We start from the raw sequence: 16,712 nt of genomic DNA, 5'->3' as shown, positions 1-16,712 counted from the left end.
CGGGCTTTTCACAGACAGCGAATTTTCCAGGCCATGACATCATATAGTCAACCACAACATGTAGGAAAGAATCATCCTTTAAGCATTTCTCCTCCAGCCATTAGCAAAGCCTGAGAGGCACATGGCTTCTACACTTAACACCAGCTCAGTACTGCACTCTGTTCCTTACATCTTATGGCACAGTTCCCACAAGCAGAACCCCAAGACTGAAGTGTGCACTTGACCTGTGCATCCACCATTTAGCACATTAACGCCCCACCATTGCCAGTTTTGTTTTGTCATATAAACAGGTTCATTTGATAGTTGAGGGAAAGGCGTTCATAAATAATAAATAACTTAGTCCAGGAATTATACTACTATGGCTTGTATAGTTCCTTGCTGTAGGTATCAACAGAAAAGTCTTAGGAGTGCAACTTTTTGTGTTTAAGTTTCCCCCTTTGCTGGGGATGGAACGCAGCCCCTTGTTTGCACCATTAAAGCACTCGACCATGGAACTACGGCCCCTCTTTATATCTGAAAGTTTTCTCATTAACATGGTCCTGAGTATTGACATATTTCAAAAATTATACTTGCTTATTCATTTGTATGTGTGTGTCTTAGTGAATGTATGGGCATATGGGCCCTATACGTGTGCAGGATGCCACAGAGGCTAAAAGAGGGCATATGATTCCCCTGGGAAACTGGAGTTTCAGATAGTTATGAGCTTCTATGTGGGTGATGGGAGCCAAACCTGGGTCCTCAGCAAGAGCATTGAGCAACCACAGCCGCTGAGCCATTACTCCAGTCCCAAGGTTGACATATTAATAAATCTACGAGTACATAGACACTGTATCTATGCACCATACATGGTCAGACTTTGCATATTACTTAAAATGTACATTCATTTCTAGAATATCATATATTTATTCAATTATGGATGAATGAAAATGTATAACTCAAACCAGAAAAAGGGATAAACTCAAAGTGACAAATCAAATCTTGTGAGTTATAAGTGATGACTTCTCAAGATTAGTCCTCACATTTGTCAGGACCTTGACACTACTCATAGGACTATGGAATGTGTGCCTGGCTGCACTTGGGGGCCCTGCTGATGTGGCATCGGAGGTTCCACATGGGAAGTAAGGCCCTAGAACTAAAGTTACCCTAGAATTGCCCTGTGGACTCCACCGGCCAGGAGTAGGAAGTCTCACGTGGGCTGGGGGTGACCATGAGCAGATGAAGGGCGCAAACTCAGCGCAAAGGTACGCATGTAGCCCCACACACAGACCCACACATAGAGACACGGTAATTTTTAAAAATCAAAAATAAAGGCTCAGTAAATGTCACATTGCGACTATGACTAAAGAAAACATGAGTCTACCGCCCTGATTTTAAGCTATGTAATATTCCGTTATAACAAGGAAAATCTTGCCGATGAACCATATCATCTCTCCATGTGCAACAAAATAAACCCCCGAAGAGCTGAAAACAGTACTAAATCCTGGCACATACCAATCTATGCTGAGAGCAGCAATGCTCCCTGTTAGACTTACTGTTTGCGGTTATTTATTATTACTTTTGCCTAAAATGTATGTAGCGGTCAGCACAAACAGTGGAGAAAAGATATGATTCCCCAAACCATGAGAACCTGTCTCACTTGTTTATTCCAGAAAGTTTTCAAGTTAACACTGAATAAATAACAACAAACAATAACAATAATAATTTAATAGTAACAACTATCATTATTATTATTATTATTATTATTATTATTATTATTATTATTATTATTATTGTATCCTGCTAGTGGAAATAGATAATTTATAAGGAGGATCTTGAGCAAGAGGACAGCCTTTGGTCACCTGGTTGAGGAACATGCTCAAGGCCTCATTACCACCTTTGGGATTTTATAGAGGTGCGCCCATCCCACGGCCGATGGGATGAATGCCCTCAGAATATCTATGAACGTGACCCAGCACAAAACCCATAAACCCACTTAACATATCATAAGTTTGTCTGTTCATTCATTATTTTTGGTGCCTTGTTTGTGTGACTCCTGAGTGTAAGCTTTGTAGACGGCAACATGGTCTCAAAATATCACAAGGCTGGACATGTCAACGTAAACAAAACCCACAGAAGAATGGGGGTGAGCACAGTGCCCTGACTGAGCATGCCAGAGTCCCTGCGCAGACTAACATTTTGGAAATAAGAATTGAAGCTGCCATCAATACCCAATAAACTGCGTGGTCACGTGCACGGTGCATGTGAGGAGTTGAAGGTTAATGTCAGAGTAGGTGAGCGAGCCAGAAGAGAAAGAAGTTGTGGGGGATTATCACACATCTGCTGCCACACAGGGAAAGGTATTTCTCTAAGTAAAACCGCTTTTGTTTATTTACTTATTTATTGTAATCTAATCCCATTATTTGAAAATTGAATAAATGTGTTTTTCAAGCCATTTTCTTTCATGAGCTTCCTGCTCAATAGCCTGTGAGCCCACCTGGTGGAGGTACCTAGTCCTCTGAAAAATGCAATTTTTCAGACTCATACATTTCACAGGACATTTATTTTTTTGCTCGGGCTGATTTAAAAAAAATAAAAGGCACTTAAGGAAAGCTCTCCACGGCACACTACCAGCTGCGGTCCTCTGCTTGAAGGATCTCAGGGTAGCCGTGCTACCTGGCTGAATTAAGCAGCCCCGCATGTGCACCGACAGGAGCACCCCTGCTCTGTGTGTACCCTGTGGCTGGGACCATTGCTGATGCAGAGGCTACTTCAACTCTGTCCTGGCTGTACCTAGGATGACAGACGAAGCCACATCCTCCCTTCAGGCTTGTGGGACTTTTGCAGAAGATTCTGCGCCTCCCCCATGTTGATAGACATAAGCTCTGCTAGCAACTGTGATGGAAATAAAAAGCAAATTAACTAATTCTAAATGCATTCGAATCTACGGCGTCACATCCAGCCACCTAAGAGACTTGTAGAGTATATAAACATGGAAAGCTTGAGTGTGGTGGCACATCAGTTAATCCCAGTACTTGGGGGGCAGAGACAGGTAGATCTCAGTGCATTCTGGATCAGCCAGGGTTACATAGTGACTTCTCCGTCTCAAAAAATAAAGTGAATATATAAACATGTGGTGGAGATGTATCTCAGTGGGTGAAATATTAAACAGGAAGACCTGAGTTCAGATCCCTTGCACCCCACCTGAAAGACTCCGGTGTGATAGGGCATGCCTGTCAGGCCAGCACGGGGGAGGTGGAGACAGGGGTTCCCTGGGACGTGCTGACCAGCCAATCTAGTGGACTGTAAGGGCCAAGTTCGCTGAGAATCCTTGCCTCAAAATATAAGAGGGTGGAATGACAGAAGAGGAAAACCAAAGGCTACCTCTAGCCTCCATATGCATATGCATAAGGTGAGCACATATTCACACATAAATACCCCACAGAACTATACATAAGCCTGTTTATAGGTATGTATATAAACACGGCCATGAACTGCTTCATGGATCCTGTCCAATAGCTGAGCCAAACCCCTTTCTCTAGAACAGTCTAGATTGCTTTCTGCTTTCATGTAAGTAAGAATGTGCCCTTCCTGGAAGGTAAGTTCTCTGACGTCATTCATGAGGAAGAAATTAGCATCTCTCATGGATTACTTCACAGCTTTCAAATACCACCTTCCAATTTGATTTTTAAAGAATATGCATGTGGATATTTAGCCTGCGTGCATATGTTTGTACTATCTGCATGTAGTGCCTGGGAAGGCCAAAAGAGGGTGTTGGGTGCCCTGGAACTGGAGTTGCAGGCAGTTGTGAGCCACTGTGTAGGTGTTGCGAAGCAAGCTTGGGTCCTCTGCAAGATCAGCTGCTGCTCTTAGCTACCGAGCCAAGGCTTCAGCACTTAGTTTTGACTCCTAAGGATGCAGTGAACAGTCAAAGGCAGCAAACGTTTCCATAAAGTATAGCTCAGCCAGCCTGTGGCAGTGAAGTCTTTCCCACTCTGAGTGAAAAGTTGGTGTGCTGGGCACACTCTGACCACTGTTGTGCATATGGCAACGAGGCCTGGGGACATTTATGGAAGATACATTACTCACTCCCAGGCCTCTAAACACAGTGTCTGCCAGAAAAAAAAGGAATGGAGTGAGAGATAGGGGAAAAAAAAAAAAAAAGCAAAACCAGCTTTTTAAAACAGGGGGACACAGACAACAAAACTCGTTTAAGACCTTGCTACCTTGTGTGGAGTAGGATCTTTCATTGAATGTTCCTTGAAAAAATTTAAATTAGCCAATATACTGGGCCCAGTTCATGGGGAAGAACAAAAAAAAATTTAAATGTAAAAAAAAATAAATGAAGGAGTGGGGGCGGGGGGAGAAACACAAAAACAAGTCAGAGCTGGACAGATCCGGGGAACTTGAACGGCACCTCCCAGTCCCTGCGTTTGACCGTCTGAATGAGCTGTGCTCTGTTTGTGATTACATCCCATCTGGAGTGACGGCTTGCTTTGTTCAGCAATTTCTGGTCATTTGGGGCCGACGGCGTCTGTTTTGTTTTATTTTGTTATATTGCACAGAGTGGAAAGTCTTTCGGACACCACCCAAAAAAGAATCAGTCTAAAACTAGGAGACACCGAAAGGGTTCCGATGGCCCTTGTAGAAGGACAAATATGTTTGCTTCTCCTTGCAAACTTGCACTCAGAGTGCAGTGGGATGCTAAAAAGAATAAAAACATGTCTTCTAGCGGTTGAGGCCAAGTTGGAGCCTTATGTGTTGATACATCAAGGCCAATGGATGCCTTTTGTCTGCATCTTGAAGGGGACTAACATGCATTTTCTCTTGCCTTTCAGAACACGAGGCCATTCAGCCTGTGTAACTGTTTGTGTGTGGAAAACTGACCATATCTTTAAAAAATAGAAATAAATAAATCCTTGTCTTCCAAGAGGTCTGTTTTGATTGCCTATCCTCGGGCTAGGGAGGTTGTAAATAACTGAAAAGCAAGTGTCTCAGTGAAGATTAAATCTGATTTGTGTCCCCTAATGACAGCCTTCATGATCTTAGTAATTTAAAAACAAAACCCAGACACTTCCCACACTTTCACCTCTTTCCTAAGGAAGTGGCCACGGAGGCTTCAAACTTCTTCCTATTGTGTAAAGCAACAAACTGTAGCATCTTCTTCAAGCTCAGCTACACCTGCCATTACTTGATAAAACAAAATAATGTATGGCCACGAGTTTCTGAGGTATTATAGAACAACAAAATATAGACAAAATTCAAACTAGCTCTAAGCTGGAGAGACAGTTTAGTGGTGAAGAATTTGGGCTAGATTCTCACCACCATCCTGGAGACCCTCAAACCTCTGTAACTCCAGTCCTCTTCTGGCATCAGTGGGTACTACATGCACGTGCTGAACAGATATGCTGTCTAGTCACACACTTATATAAAATGAAATGAAAAACAAACAAAGGCTGGAGAGATGGCTCAGAGGTTAAGAGCACGGACTGTTCTTCCAGAGGTCCTGAGTTCAAATCTCAGCAACCACATGGTGGCTCACAAGCATCTATAATGTGATCTAATGCCCTCTTCTGGCTGCAGGTATAACACAGGCAGAGGACTGTATACTAAATAAATAAATAAATAAATAAATCTTTAAAAAACAAAACAAAACAATTGAAGCCAGCTGAATTGTTCTGGGAGCTACATTTATTTTTTTCCTGAAAATACTACAAAATAGATTCGAAGAAATATTAAAATAACATCAGCTACGGTCCTGCACTAGCAGTTATATTTGTTTTCCTTCATAATGCTAGCCTTGGGTTTGGTGGGTAAAGAACTTCCTGTTCAAATGTAAGGATATGGGTTCGATTCCTCAAAACCCACCAGTGGTAGTGGTGACCCATCTGTAATTCCAGCACTAGGAAAGAGGAGACAAGAGACTCCCAGAGGAAGCTGGCCAGGTAGCTGTGTGTGCCTGACAGCTCTCACCTCGATGAGTAAAGTGGAGAACAATTACAGAAGACCCCTGATATCAGGTTTGGGCCTCTACAAACAAGCATGCACAGGTTCACATTCATAAGCATGTGTCCACATACATGCAAACATGTACATATACACAACACACATACATACATGCGACAAACAAACAAAAATATTGCTAGCCTCCTGGCCAGAAGGAAAGCGATTGCTGAACAAACAAGAGGAGCCACGTTCACGTCTCCAGAAGCCACGTAAATGACACCACGCCTGCAATCCCAGTGCTGGGGAGGCAGAAACAGGACGGTCCCTAGGGGTTGCTGGCCAGCCCGTCTAGCTGAACCAGTGGGCTACAGATGTGGTGAGAGTCCTGTACCAAAAAATAAGATGGAGAGCAATCAAGGAAGATGTCTGACATTCCACGAGTACATGCACAGTTGTGCACATGCGCACACATACATACACGTGGGCGCACACACACACGTCCACAATGCTCACACAGGCAAATGAAAGAAGACGATAGACTTTCATGTGAAGTACTCTCGAGCCGTTCCTGTATGTAAGTTACTCTAGCATCACAGCAACCTATGAACATGCTCTTCCTGCCATCGCTGCCTTCCCATACACAGCGACATTGAGCGGCTGAGCCTAAACCACACCTGCTAGCTGATCAGCTGAGAGAGGCAAGCGAGCCTGAGCAGCAGGACTCTACTGCGGCCGTGACCACAGCTTCCGCTCCACGCGCAGCACACTCGTTGTTTTATATTCTTCCTGCATTGATTTGCCTTCAGACCATAAACATTTTTCCCAGGGGTTGACGCTGCAGCCCGCCCTCGTGATCTCCACCTTAATAGTTATCTAACAGTTTTACAGGCCTTGGAAGCTAGCCGTTTCATATTCTCTGGATATGCGGAGCTTTGAAGGCAGGGTTGAAGGAAGTATGTGAGAAAATCGTTTGAGTGTCATAGTAATATCAAGGTTATGCTCTTGGCGGCTGTTTTCACAAGTTTCGGTGAAAGGCTTTGCTAATTGAAGACGGCACTCAGAGGGATGGGTGGACACATTCGCACTAACCAGCCGTGGATGGCATGCATGCTGCATCGGCTGCTCAAGTGCACATAAACTATCGCTGTAAGTTGCCGTCATTTTCATGGTCCTCGTGGCTGCCTAACTTGTCCTGTGGATGCTGTGTCTCTTAGAGCCCTCCTAAGTTTGAAATTTCAAGATTTATTCTTATTTATGCTTGTGTGTGTGTGTGTGTGTGTGTGTGTGTGTGTGTGTTTGTCTCTGTGTGTGCATATGTGTGCAAGTGTCCACAGAGGAAAGAAGAAGGCATGAGATTCTCTGGAGCTGGGGTTACAGGCTGTTGTGCACAGCCCATCAATTTGGTACTAGGGTGGGGAGAAAAGTCTGAGGTCCTCACAGGAGCATCAGGTGTTCTTAATCACAGAGCCAGCTCTTCATCCTTTCAAGCTTGAGGTTTTTTTTATGTTTCTTTTGCTTTTCTGCCACACTCTTCCTCCCCCGTGGACCTGTGAGTAAAGTCTCCCCACCTACTAGTATTTAGAATCTCCAGCTCAGATTCTTTTATTAACAGATCCTACAAGAAACCTCCTTCTCTCTCTAGTATTAATCCCGTTATTTCTTCACAGAACTTTTTGAACTGGGTTCTCCCTCTGGCCTTTTCCTTGTCTCCCTTTTGGGGGAGTCTAATATTCCTCTTTATTCCTGTCAGTGTGTGGCTAATCAGGCCCTGACACCTTGGCCAGCAGTTGTCTCCTCCCTTTCCATGGCCCCACCACTTTCCATGGCCATCGTTAGCAATTATTGGCCATTTTCCTCAAATATAATGGTCCTCCCTAATTCTATCTATGGGTAGACACTTTGGAAAACTTTCACAGTGACCCTCATTTTACTATGGTAATTAGGAACCAGTGTGGCACCTTCATCATTTCCTCTCCTTTAATTATAGATTGATAACATATTGATCTATAGACAGATGATAGATAGATAGATAGATAGATAGATAGATGATAGACAGATGGTCTCTACTTCCTACCCAATAATTCAATCTCATTCATTTTTCTAAAACATTTTTTATGAAATACACATAGAAATCAAAGTATGACTGCCACAAATAACTTCTAATAGGAAGAGGTCTATGTTGTATACAGGATACAATTTTACTTTGTTTTATTTAAAATTTTCTTTTTGTTTTGTTTTGTTTTCATGGTTTTTTGAGACAGGGTTTCTCTGTGTAGCCTTGACTGTCCCGGACTCACTTTGTAGACCAGGCTGGCCTCGAACTCACAACGATCCACCTGCCTCTGCCTCCCGAGTGCTGAGATTAAAGGCGTGCGCCACCACACCCAGCTTAAAAATTTCTTTTTATTTTATGTGTTTCAGTATTTTGTATGTATGTATGTATGTATGTATGTATGTATGTATGTATGTATGTGTACCACATGAGTGCAATGCCCATAGAAGCCAGCAGAGGGCATCAGATACTCTGGCACTGGAGCTACCGTAGTGAGATACCATGTGGGTGCTGGGACCTGAATCCAGGTCCTCTACAAGAGCAGAAAGTGCTCTTAATTACTAAGACCCAACAAATACAATGTTAAGAGTCTCTAAAATGTTGTGCCCCTTCCCAGTGTCTACAGTAATCTTCCCTGGTCTGACTTTACATAACAACTGCAGGGGTATATACAATTGTAAGTCAGAATATCTTCTCCATGAGCTTTTCTGGCCATCCCTTCTTTTCCTAATTTTATAATTTTCAGCTCCAAGAAAGAATGATCTCCTTCACAATGTTCAGCAGCCGCTTCTGACCCTGGGATCCCCCTCACACTCTCATAGTGAAGCCAGAACTACAGTGGTCCTCCTGAGGGTGTCAGGCCTGACTTACTTGTTTCTATGTGCGTGAGTGCATAAGGAAGGAGGGAATGTGTGTCCTGGGGGTCTTTCTCAGTTGCTTTCCCCTGTGCTTACTAAGGTAGGATTTTTATGAACCCAGAACTCACAGGCCCAGCTAGTCCAGCTGACCAGCTTGCTTAGAGGGTCCCAACTCTGCCTTCCAGGTGTTGTGACTGCAGGCAGCCTTCCATGCTTGGTCATCGTAGGACTAGTTTGTTTTCAGCTACAGGTTAAGCTAGATAGAGACAGAACTTACAAGCTGGTGCTCCTGTCTTGTTCCCGATGTACTACTGAGCTGATCAGAGATGAGCAACACTTTCTTTGAAAAGTAACTGAAATGACTCTGTCTAACATTACCCAGAAAGTCAGGAATACAGGAGTACATGAATGTCCTTTGTTAAAACTTGCACATGTTCTGTTTGGCTCACCCCCTCTGTGCCTGATTTAAGTATTACAATGAATTCTGGATTAAGGGCAAGAAATAATGTATGTGACGAGAAGCATTCTAATTTCCCAGTCAGAACCAACTCATGTAGCTGTGACTGTATAGATTATGCAAATAATTTAATGTAACCTTTAAACATTGTGTGGGATTCCAGACATGAAGAAACACGAACCACAGCCATTGTCAAATGATTTCTGAAATATTTCCAGCAGAGAAGAGAAAGAAAAAAAAACCTGAGTTAATATCATTCTGAAATCTTGTGAGATATTTATAGCCAAAGCATAGATACAATTGGCCCATCATTAAACTCATTCCTAGTCAACAAATCTTACAAGAGCTCTGAAGAACAGAGAAATTAAAGCATTATTTGCCTGGGATCATTTTCCCCAGTGCACCTCATCTTTACATAGGGAATCAATTTGTATCATTGATAACGCCATTCAAATCAGACCAAGCCGACATTGTTAGAAGGTAATTTACTCTTCTGTTGAGGCAATTTGATACTTGTCCTGATTTGCGATTTTCATTTTGTTTGTTAATGAAAAAAATTAATGAGCAATGTTACCAGAAATACAACCCATCAAAGCACTGCGGCATCATGTGATCTTGTCATCGGCTGCACACCATGGTCACTGTGCAGCTGAGGCCTGGCCCTCGGCTGTGGAGGTGCCATGAGCTCAAGGTTACAGACAGGAGCTCAGGATAGGAGGAGTTCACACTCACCTTTGCATTGATTTGTATTCTTGTCAAGAATTGCCTTTGTGGATACGATTTTTCCATACCTGAAAGAGAAGAGAAGAGAAGAGGAGAGAGAGAGAGAGAGAGAACAAAGTTCTGTGTTATTGAAACCCAGTGAAGACACTCATATGACCTTCATGAACATTGGGGTACACACTATCGAGCAGGGGTGCATCTGGAAGGGTGAGCCCCAGCCGCACACCAGGGTGATCCTATGTCAGTTATCTTTAGTAACATGACTCTCCATTTCTGTAGGTAAGTGCTGGACTGTTCCTACAGGAATATGTGCTGGACTGTTCCTACAGGAATATGTGCTGGATTGTGCCTACAGGAATATGTCCTGGACTGTGCCTACAGGAATATGTACTGGACTGTCCCTACAGGAATATGTGCTGGACTGTGCCTACAGGAATATGTCCTGGACTGTGCCTACAGGAATATGTGCTGGACTGTGCCTACAGGAATATGTCCTGGACTGTGCCTACAGGGATATGTGCATCAGGCCGGCACAGGTATCCAAAAGAAGGAACCAAAGTGCAGACCCCCCATGGGTCTCCAGAATAAAGTGTGAACTTAACCACGAGGCCAGGATTTGTGCCCCATTCTTACTCAGACATGACCTTGAACACTTCAGCCTAACACCTTCCAGCCACCATGTTTTCCTCTGTGAAATGAAAAAGTTACAGGCTGCATTTCAGTTCAGTTGGGGAAGTATTTGCTTGGCATGAAAGGTGCACTGGATTTGGTCCCAGCAACCCATTAACCAGATATGCTGGTGCACCTCTGCAGTCTCATCAGGTAAGAAGAGGTGGAGGCAAGAGGATTAAGAGTTCAAGGTCATCCTGGCCACACAGGGAATTCAAGCTCAGCCTGGCATACATGAGACTGTTTCAAAATAACATCGACAACAACAACAACAACAACAATAACAATAATAATGTACATACATCAAAACTTCCAATTCAGTTAAGTTTATGTTTGATGGAGGTCCAGGAGAGAGTTGTAGTCTAGCTAAGCAATAACCCATACATCAATCTGCCTTGGCTCAGCTCTCACCTCCACCTGGGTCTGTTTGGCTGGGGAAGCCACTGAGCTCATTGCACCTTTTCAGCTTGCATGACGATGCTCATAACCATATTTAAATAATGATCTGAGGGTTGGGTAGATGGCCCAGTGGTTAAGGGTTCTAGCCACTCTTCCAGAGAGGCTCAGGGTTGGAAACCAGCACACATCTGGTGGCTCACAACCACCTGTAACTCCAGTCCCAGAGGATCATACACCCTCTTCTGACCTCAACCAGCACCAGGGGTGCATATGGTGCACAGACAATGCATGCAGGTGAAACACTTGTATACACAGAACAATAAAATAAATAAACTTAATAAATAAATAACAAATTGGATTCCTTTGCACTATCTGTACGGCCACCTCACCCCCTTGCTCTCCAAACTCCTAGGATCATGAGTGGGAGTGGCTAACAGCCTAGATGACCTCTAGATGACCTCTGACTATCTGCATGATGCAGACCACCCCAGAGTCTCCCCAGGCCCTTAAGGAACACATGGAACCCATGTCCGGAACACATCTTCATGGAAGAGCAACATGTACCTTGAGAAAAGCTTCGATGTAACTATGCCCCCCTCTCGTTGTATTATACCAGGAAACGTTTCCAAACTGTACTGTATTTAAATATGCCTAAAATAAACTGCCTGTGTCAGACTTTAGGGTTTGAAGTAGCACCAGCTACTGAGTCAGACTGAACCTGATTTCCTTCTTGCCTCCCTCATTCAGATTATTACTCTGCCGGCCCCATGTCTACGGAGATCCCCACAGAAAATGGCCAATGAAATAAACTGTCATATGCAAATATTATCTTCAGTGGAGAAAGTTTCTCACGTCATATTGGCTAACCAGATGGATGCTCACCAGGCATAGGCTGCTCAGGCAAATATGTACCTGAAAAAAATGTTTGTGACTAAGAAATAAAGAGGAGAGGGAGAGGTGGAAAAGAAGGAGAGATAATATATATATTTTGCTGAATATATATATATATAATATATAATTTTGGTATATATATATAATTTTGCTGAAAAGTAACAGTATGCAAGAGATTAAAAGGAGTGATGGAGGGAAGGAGGGGGATCAAAGCACTTAAAACTGATGCACAAAAAGTTCTTCCTAATTGGTTTCTTTTTTAAAGAAGTTTTAAAAAATATCATCTGATTCTCTTTCTCTCTCTTTTTAATCTTGTAACTTTATTTATATTTTATTGTATGAATGTTTTGCTTGCATGTATGTCTGTTCTCCACATGTGTGCATGGTCCAGGTGGAGGCCAGAAGAGGACATCAGCTACCCTGGGGCAGGTGGCTGGGAGCCACTGAGCGGGTGCTAGAGTCCAACCCGGGTCCACTGCAAGAGCAGCCAGAGCTCTTAGCCCTTGAACCGTCTCTCTAGTCCCATGTAATTGGCTTCTCAAGCTAGTCCTGAAATATCACTTCTCCAGAAGGAGCTTCAAAATTGAAATTTAGTGAAGACACAATTAGAAATAAATGCGCCTCACACTGAATCACACCCAACAACAGCACTCTTACACTTCTGCATACTGTCCCACTGTGTTGATACACTCAGATGCCTCTTATAGTCAGTGTGTGTGTGTATGTGTGTGTGTGTGTGTGTGTGTGTGTGTGTGTGTGTGTCTATCTATCTATCTAACTGTCTCTCTGTTATGTGTGTCTGTTTCTCACCTTGTCTGTCTTTCTGTCTCTTTCACTTTAATTTTCTTGCTTTGTCTGAAAAAATGCAAACCACACTTGTTTTAGCTACACACCAGGCTCAGCTTTCCAGTGTCACAGAAACAAGGAACCGCAGAACCTGAGTGCTTTCCAAGTCACACACATATGCATGTGCTCTCTCACACACACACACACACACACACACACACACACACACACACACACTCACATGCTCGCGCACCAGCAGACAGATGAAAAACTGAGTTGCAGGAATTTCATTCCTGGGCTCAGAGATAAGGCACTGCCTTAACAATTAGGTCACAAAGTTTGCTTTGAAACAACAGAGACGGTATTTAGTGGCTGCTGGTCACAGTTCACATCTGACTGCCCATGATGATAAACAGGTACTTTATGCATGATGGGTGTGGTATTCTCCACAATCCACAGAGTCAACAACAATAAAGTCAAGGCTAGTTTTAATTTCTTCTTTTCTTCTGGCATTGAGGACGTAGTGGAAGGTGCCTTGTGCCTGTTGGGCCAGCACTCAGCCTGTGAGCTATATTGTCAGTCTCTATGCTATTTCTTTAAAGGGCCTAACCACTACACACACACACACACACACACACACACACACACACACACACACACACACACTCACATGCTCGCGCACCAGCAGACAGATGAAAAACTGTATTTTTTATATGCCTTGAGCTCAAGGCTAACTGTAAACATATATTACCTTACCTCCTCTTCTTAAGGTTTAGATCAAGATTTAAGTCTTTGTAAAGATTGTGTTCAGCTCTGCTACCCATGAGTGGAAAACAAAACCTGACCTTAGAAAATGTGACCGTGTCACTAAATAATGCCTGGAAAGAGACAGCTGAGAGGGTCCCATGAGCCTGCCGGCTCCAGAAGCTTTCAGACAAATCCAATTCCCTTTGCCATCCCTTCATTTCCTACAGCAAGGAAAGATAAAATCCTAACCACCGCTGACTTCTGCAGGGGGCTTAAATTCTCGGTGGAAATAAATAAACGGAGTCAGGGGAACATCTCTTGTAATCCTTTCCGTGTGGATCTTCCCCAGGCAGTATGGATGGCCCCTCAACAGGCCTGGATGGCACTCTCTGAAGTCAGCATGTACCCCTCCATGTTGCATGTACATGTCACCAACTACCCAGTGCAGGTGTAGAGTGCCCAGGCCAGCCAGGTTTCGAGCACCACTTTCCTTATGTTCTGAGTCCTCTTTAGAACAGTAACTAGCGGCCCTGGAGATGCGGCTCAGCGGTTAAGGGTACATACTGCTTTTACAGAGAACCCACGCTCCATTTTTTCCAGCATCCGTACTGAGCAACTCAAAACATCCTGTACCTCTAGCTCCATCCGAAAACCTACACCTGTGCGCTCTTTAGGCACCTGCATTCATATGCACATAACCGCACCCAGACACACAGATACATTAGAATCCATATGTTGGCTATTAATCCTCACAAACTCCTTTGGCACTCACTTCTCAACACACACTCTACATTTAATTTGTTAAGGGAATAGCCGGTTCTCTTCTGGCATCTGTCCCATGTCTTGCATTGCATCTACAGCAAACTATACTTGTTGACACACTTCGTTGTTTCACACACACAAGCCTAATTTAAACGAAAGGGTTCCTATTTGCTAAAGGTGAAGAAGAAGAAAAAAAAATAATGGCTATTATGGGTTTTTCTCTTCATACATTATTAAGGCATCAAATTGCTAGGATATTTCTACAAAGAATTTATTTTTGAATCCTTCACCACATCACCCACTGTGTATATTAATTCAAAAAAAAAAAAAAGATACAGGCAGAGACTAAAGACAGAGTCTCCACAGTCAATTAACTCTCGGCTAACCCATTTTTCACATGCCTTCTGTATGGATACCAGACACAAAGAAGGTATCACATTCATTTAATGGATGAAACACTATCCATTTAGCAAATGTGATTTCTCCCCCTGCTTTCTTGGGTGGCTCATTCATTTTCTCTTTGGCACATAGGGGCACTAATGGCGTGTGTCTGTAGGTAGAGGGACCTGCTTGGAATGGGAGAGACAGCCCAGCCCATGACTAACCACTCAAGCCACGTTTCCTACACACATCCACACAAATGTATAGCTAGAGACATGGCTAGGTGCCTTAGCACATTTGCTGCTCTGGACAAGGAACTGTGTTTGGTTCCCAGAAGCCACAGGGTGTCTCATAATGGCCTATATCTCCAGTTCCAGGGCATCTGATCCCTTCTTACTTGCTCCTTGGGCTCCTGCAAGCACATGGTGTACATAAATCCATGCAGATACACATACATACACATATGAATGGCCAAGGGCATACATAAACATGAAGAGATGAAGTAAGCACGCTGCCTCCAAATGAATCTATTGCCATCTTTATCCCCAGACTCTCAGAAAGCCATGGAGGTGGAAGTCAAGGCCTTTCAAAGAAGATTATTAAGGTAGAAAAGGAGCATGTGGGTAGGTCTTTGTACAATGAAGACAGACACAGAAGAAGGACATGAGATGGTACAGGAACCATACAGCTATCTACAAACCACAGAGACCACGCTAGAAATGAGCCTGCTCACAGCGTATGCAAGCGGGGGTGGGGGTGGGGGGACTCAGCATACAGTACTGGGAAGGATACACTTTTGTCCACCCACTGGAGGTAACACTTCACTATGACACAGTAACACACTGATACAATAAACACCTCTTCCCCTGGGGCTGTTGGCTTTGGGGAAGGGAAGGGAGCTGAGGGGACTTGGTGGATAGTGTTGTCCCTTTAGGCAACTCCCTAGAAGAAACACAAAACGGAACATCTAGAAGGGCAAACCAAAGCAAAGGTCTCCCGAGAGGGAAGCACTTGAAAAAGGGTGAGATTTTGATAATCAGAAGTGGTGTTTACTTTTTAAATTTATACTACATTGTACTTACTTAAGGTGTATGTGTGTGAGTGTGTGTGAGTGTGCATGTGCGCATGTGAGCACGCGTGTGTGCGCATATGCTTGCATGTGTGCATTGCAGTTTGCATGCAGAGGTCAGAGGGCAACGTGAGGGAATAAGTTCCCTCCTTCTTCCACGAGGAGTCAAAGGCTCAAACTGAAGACCTTGGGCATCAAGTTATTCTACGCATCAATTCCTCTTAAGGGTTCAGAGATGATTTTCTGTAATGTAGACATAAAAGAAACATGCTTCTTTTCCAGGCAAGTTTGTAACTATCAAACAAAGAATTATTTCCGTGCTAATAGCAGAACCACCACCATATGGTATGTACCACTCCAGAACCATAATTCTGTCCTTTAAATTTGACCTACTCTATATAACAGTAACACACAGGTTCTCAAACTTTAATGCCTAGCTGAATGTCATGGGGGACTTGTCGGCACTAATGGGCTGGCCCTGCGAGTGGAAGTCCTGCCTCTGTACATATGGCATAGGGCTGTAGAATTTACATTTTTTAGGACCTTATATTAATGTTGTCCTCTTGTGCTACCTCCTACCAATGCTCCACAGATGAGCCGATCCTAGAAGACTTCCCACTCCCAGCCCTCAGGACTCCGGGAAGAAGGGTGCTCACAGTGCAGACAGTGATGTGATGATCTGTGAAGCACCAGGACCATGCTGACATCTCGCTAGTTGACAGCACACTCTTGTGACAATGGCATGAGTCCCACTGTGCACCACGCCCAGGCCTCAAGAAAGGGGTCTATACTGATTCTGTAGGAGGAAGAGATCTTAGCGAATGATCAAAAAAAAAAAATCAAATGAAATCTGATGAAGGAATAAGAAATCCCCAAACTAGCAGTCTTTTAGAGGAGAAGTTGTAGTGGAACAAGCTTCTTGCCTCCATGGCTTTAAGATCATGCCTGCGTGCTAGAGCAGATGGCTACATGCTTGAGGGCAAGGAGTCGGAGTTC

General features: G+C 43.6%; 1 protein-coding gene across 17 annotated transcripts in view; it reads right to left on the bottom strand.

Annotated features, from left to right (window-relative positions):
• RBMS3 (RNA binding motif single stranded interacting protein 3) overlaps positions 1–16,712 on the bottom strand; it is a gene marked incomplete at its 3' end in the record, with an annotated part of 1,316,912 nt that overhangs the window by 440,808 nt on the left and 859,392 nt on the right. For all 17 annotated transcript variants that reach the window (XM_084751857.1, XM_084751867.1, XM_084751868.1 and 14 more), the window contains one exon: positions 10,022–10,080. In XM_084751857.1, coding sequence (XP_084607983.1) covers positions 10,022–10,080 — 59 coding nt within the window. The remainder of the gene's footprint in view (positions 1–10,021; positions 10,081–16,712) is intronic.

Source organism: Acomys minous (assembly GCF_964271855.1).
Source record: "Acomys minous genome assembly, chromosome: 13".
Classification (NCBI taxonomy): domain Eukaryota; kingdom Metazoa; phylum Chordata; class Mammalia; order Rodentia; family Muridae; genus Acomys; species Acomys minous.
The sequence above is the reverse complement of the archived record's forward strand: the minus strand, read 5'-3'. Positions and strand labels throughout refer to the sequence as shown.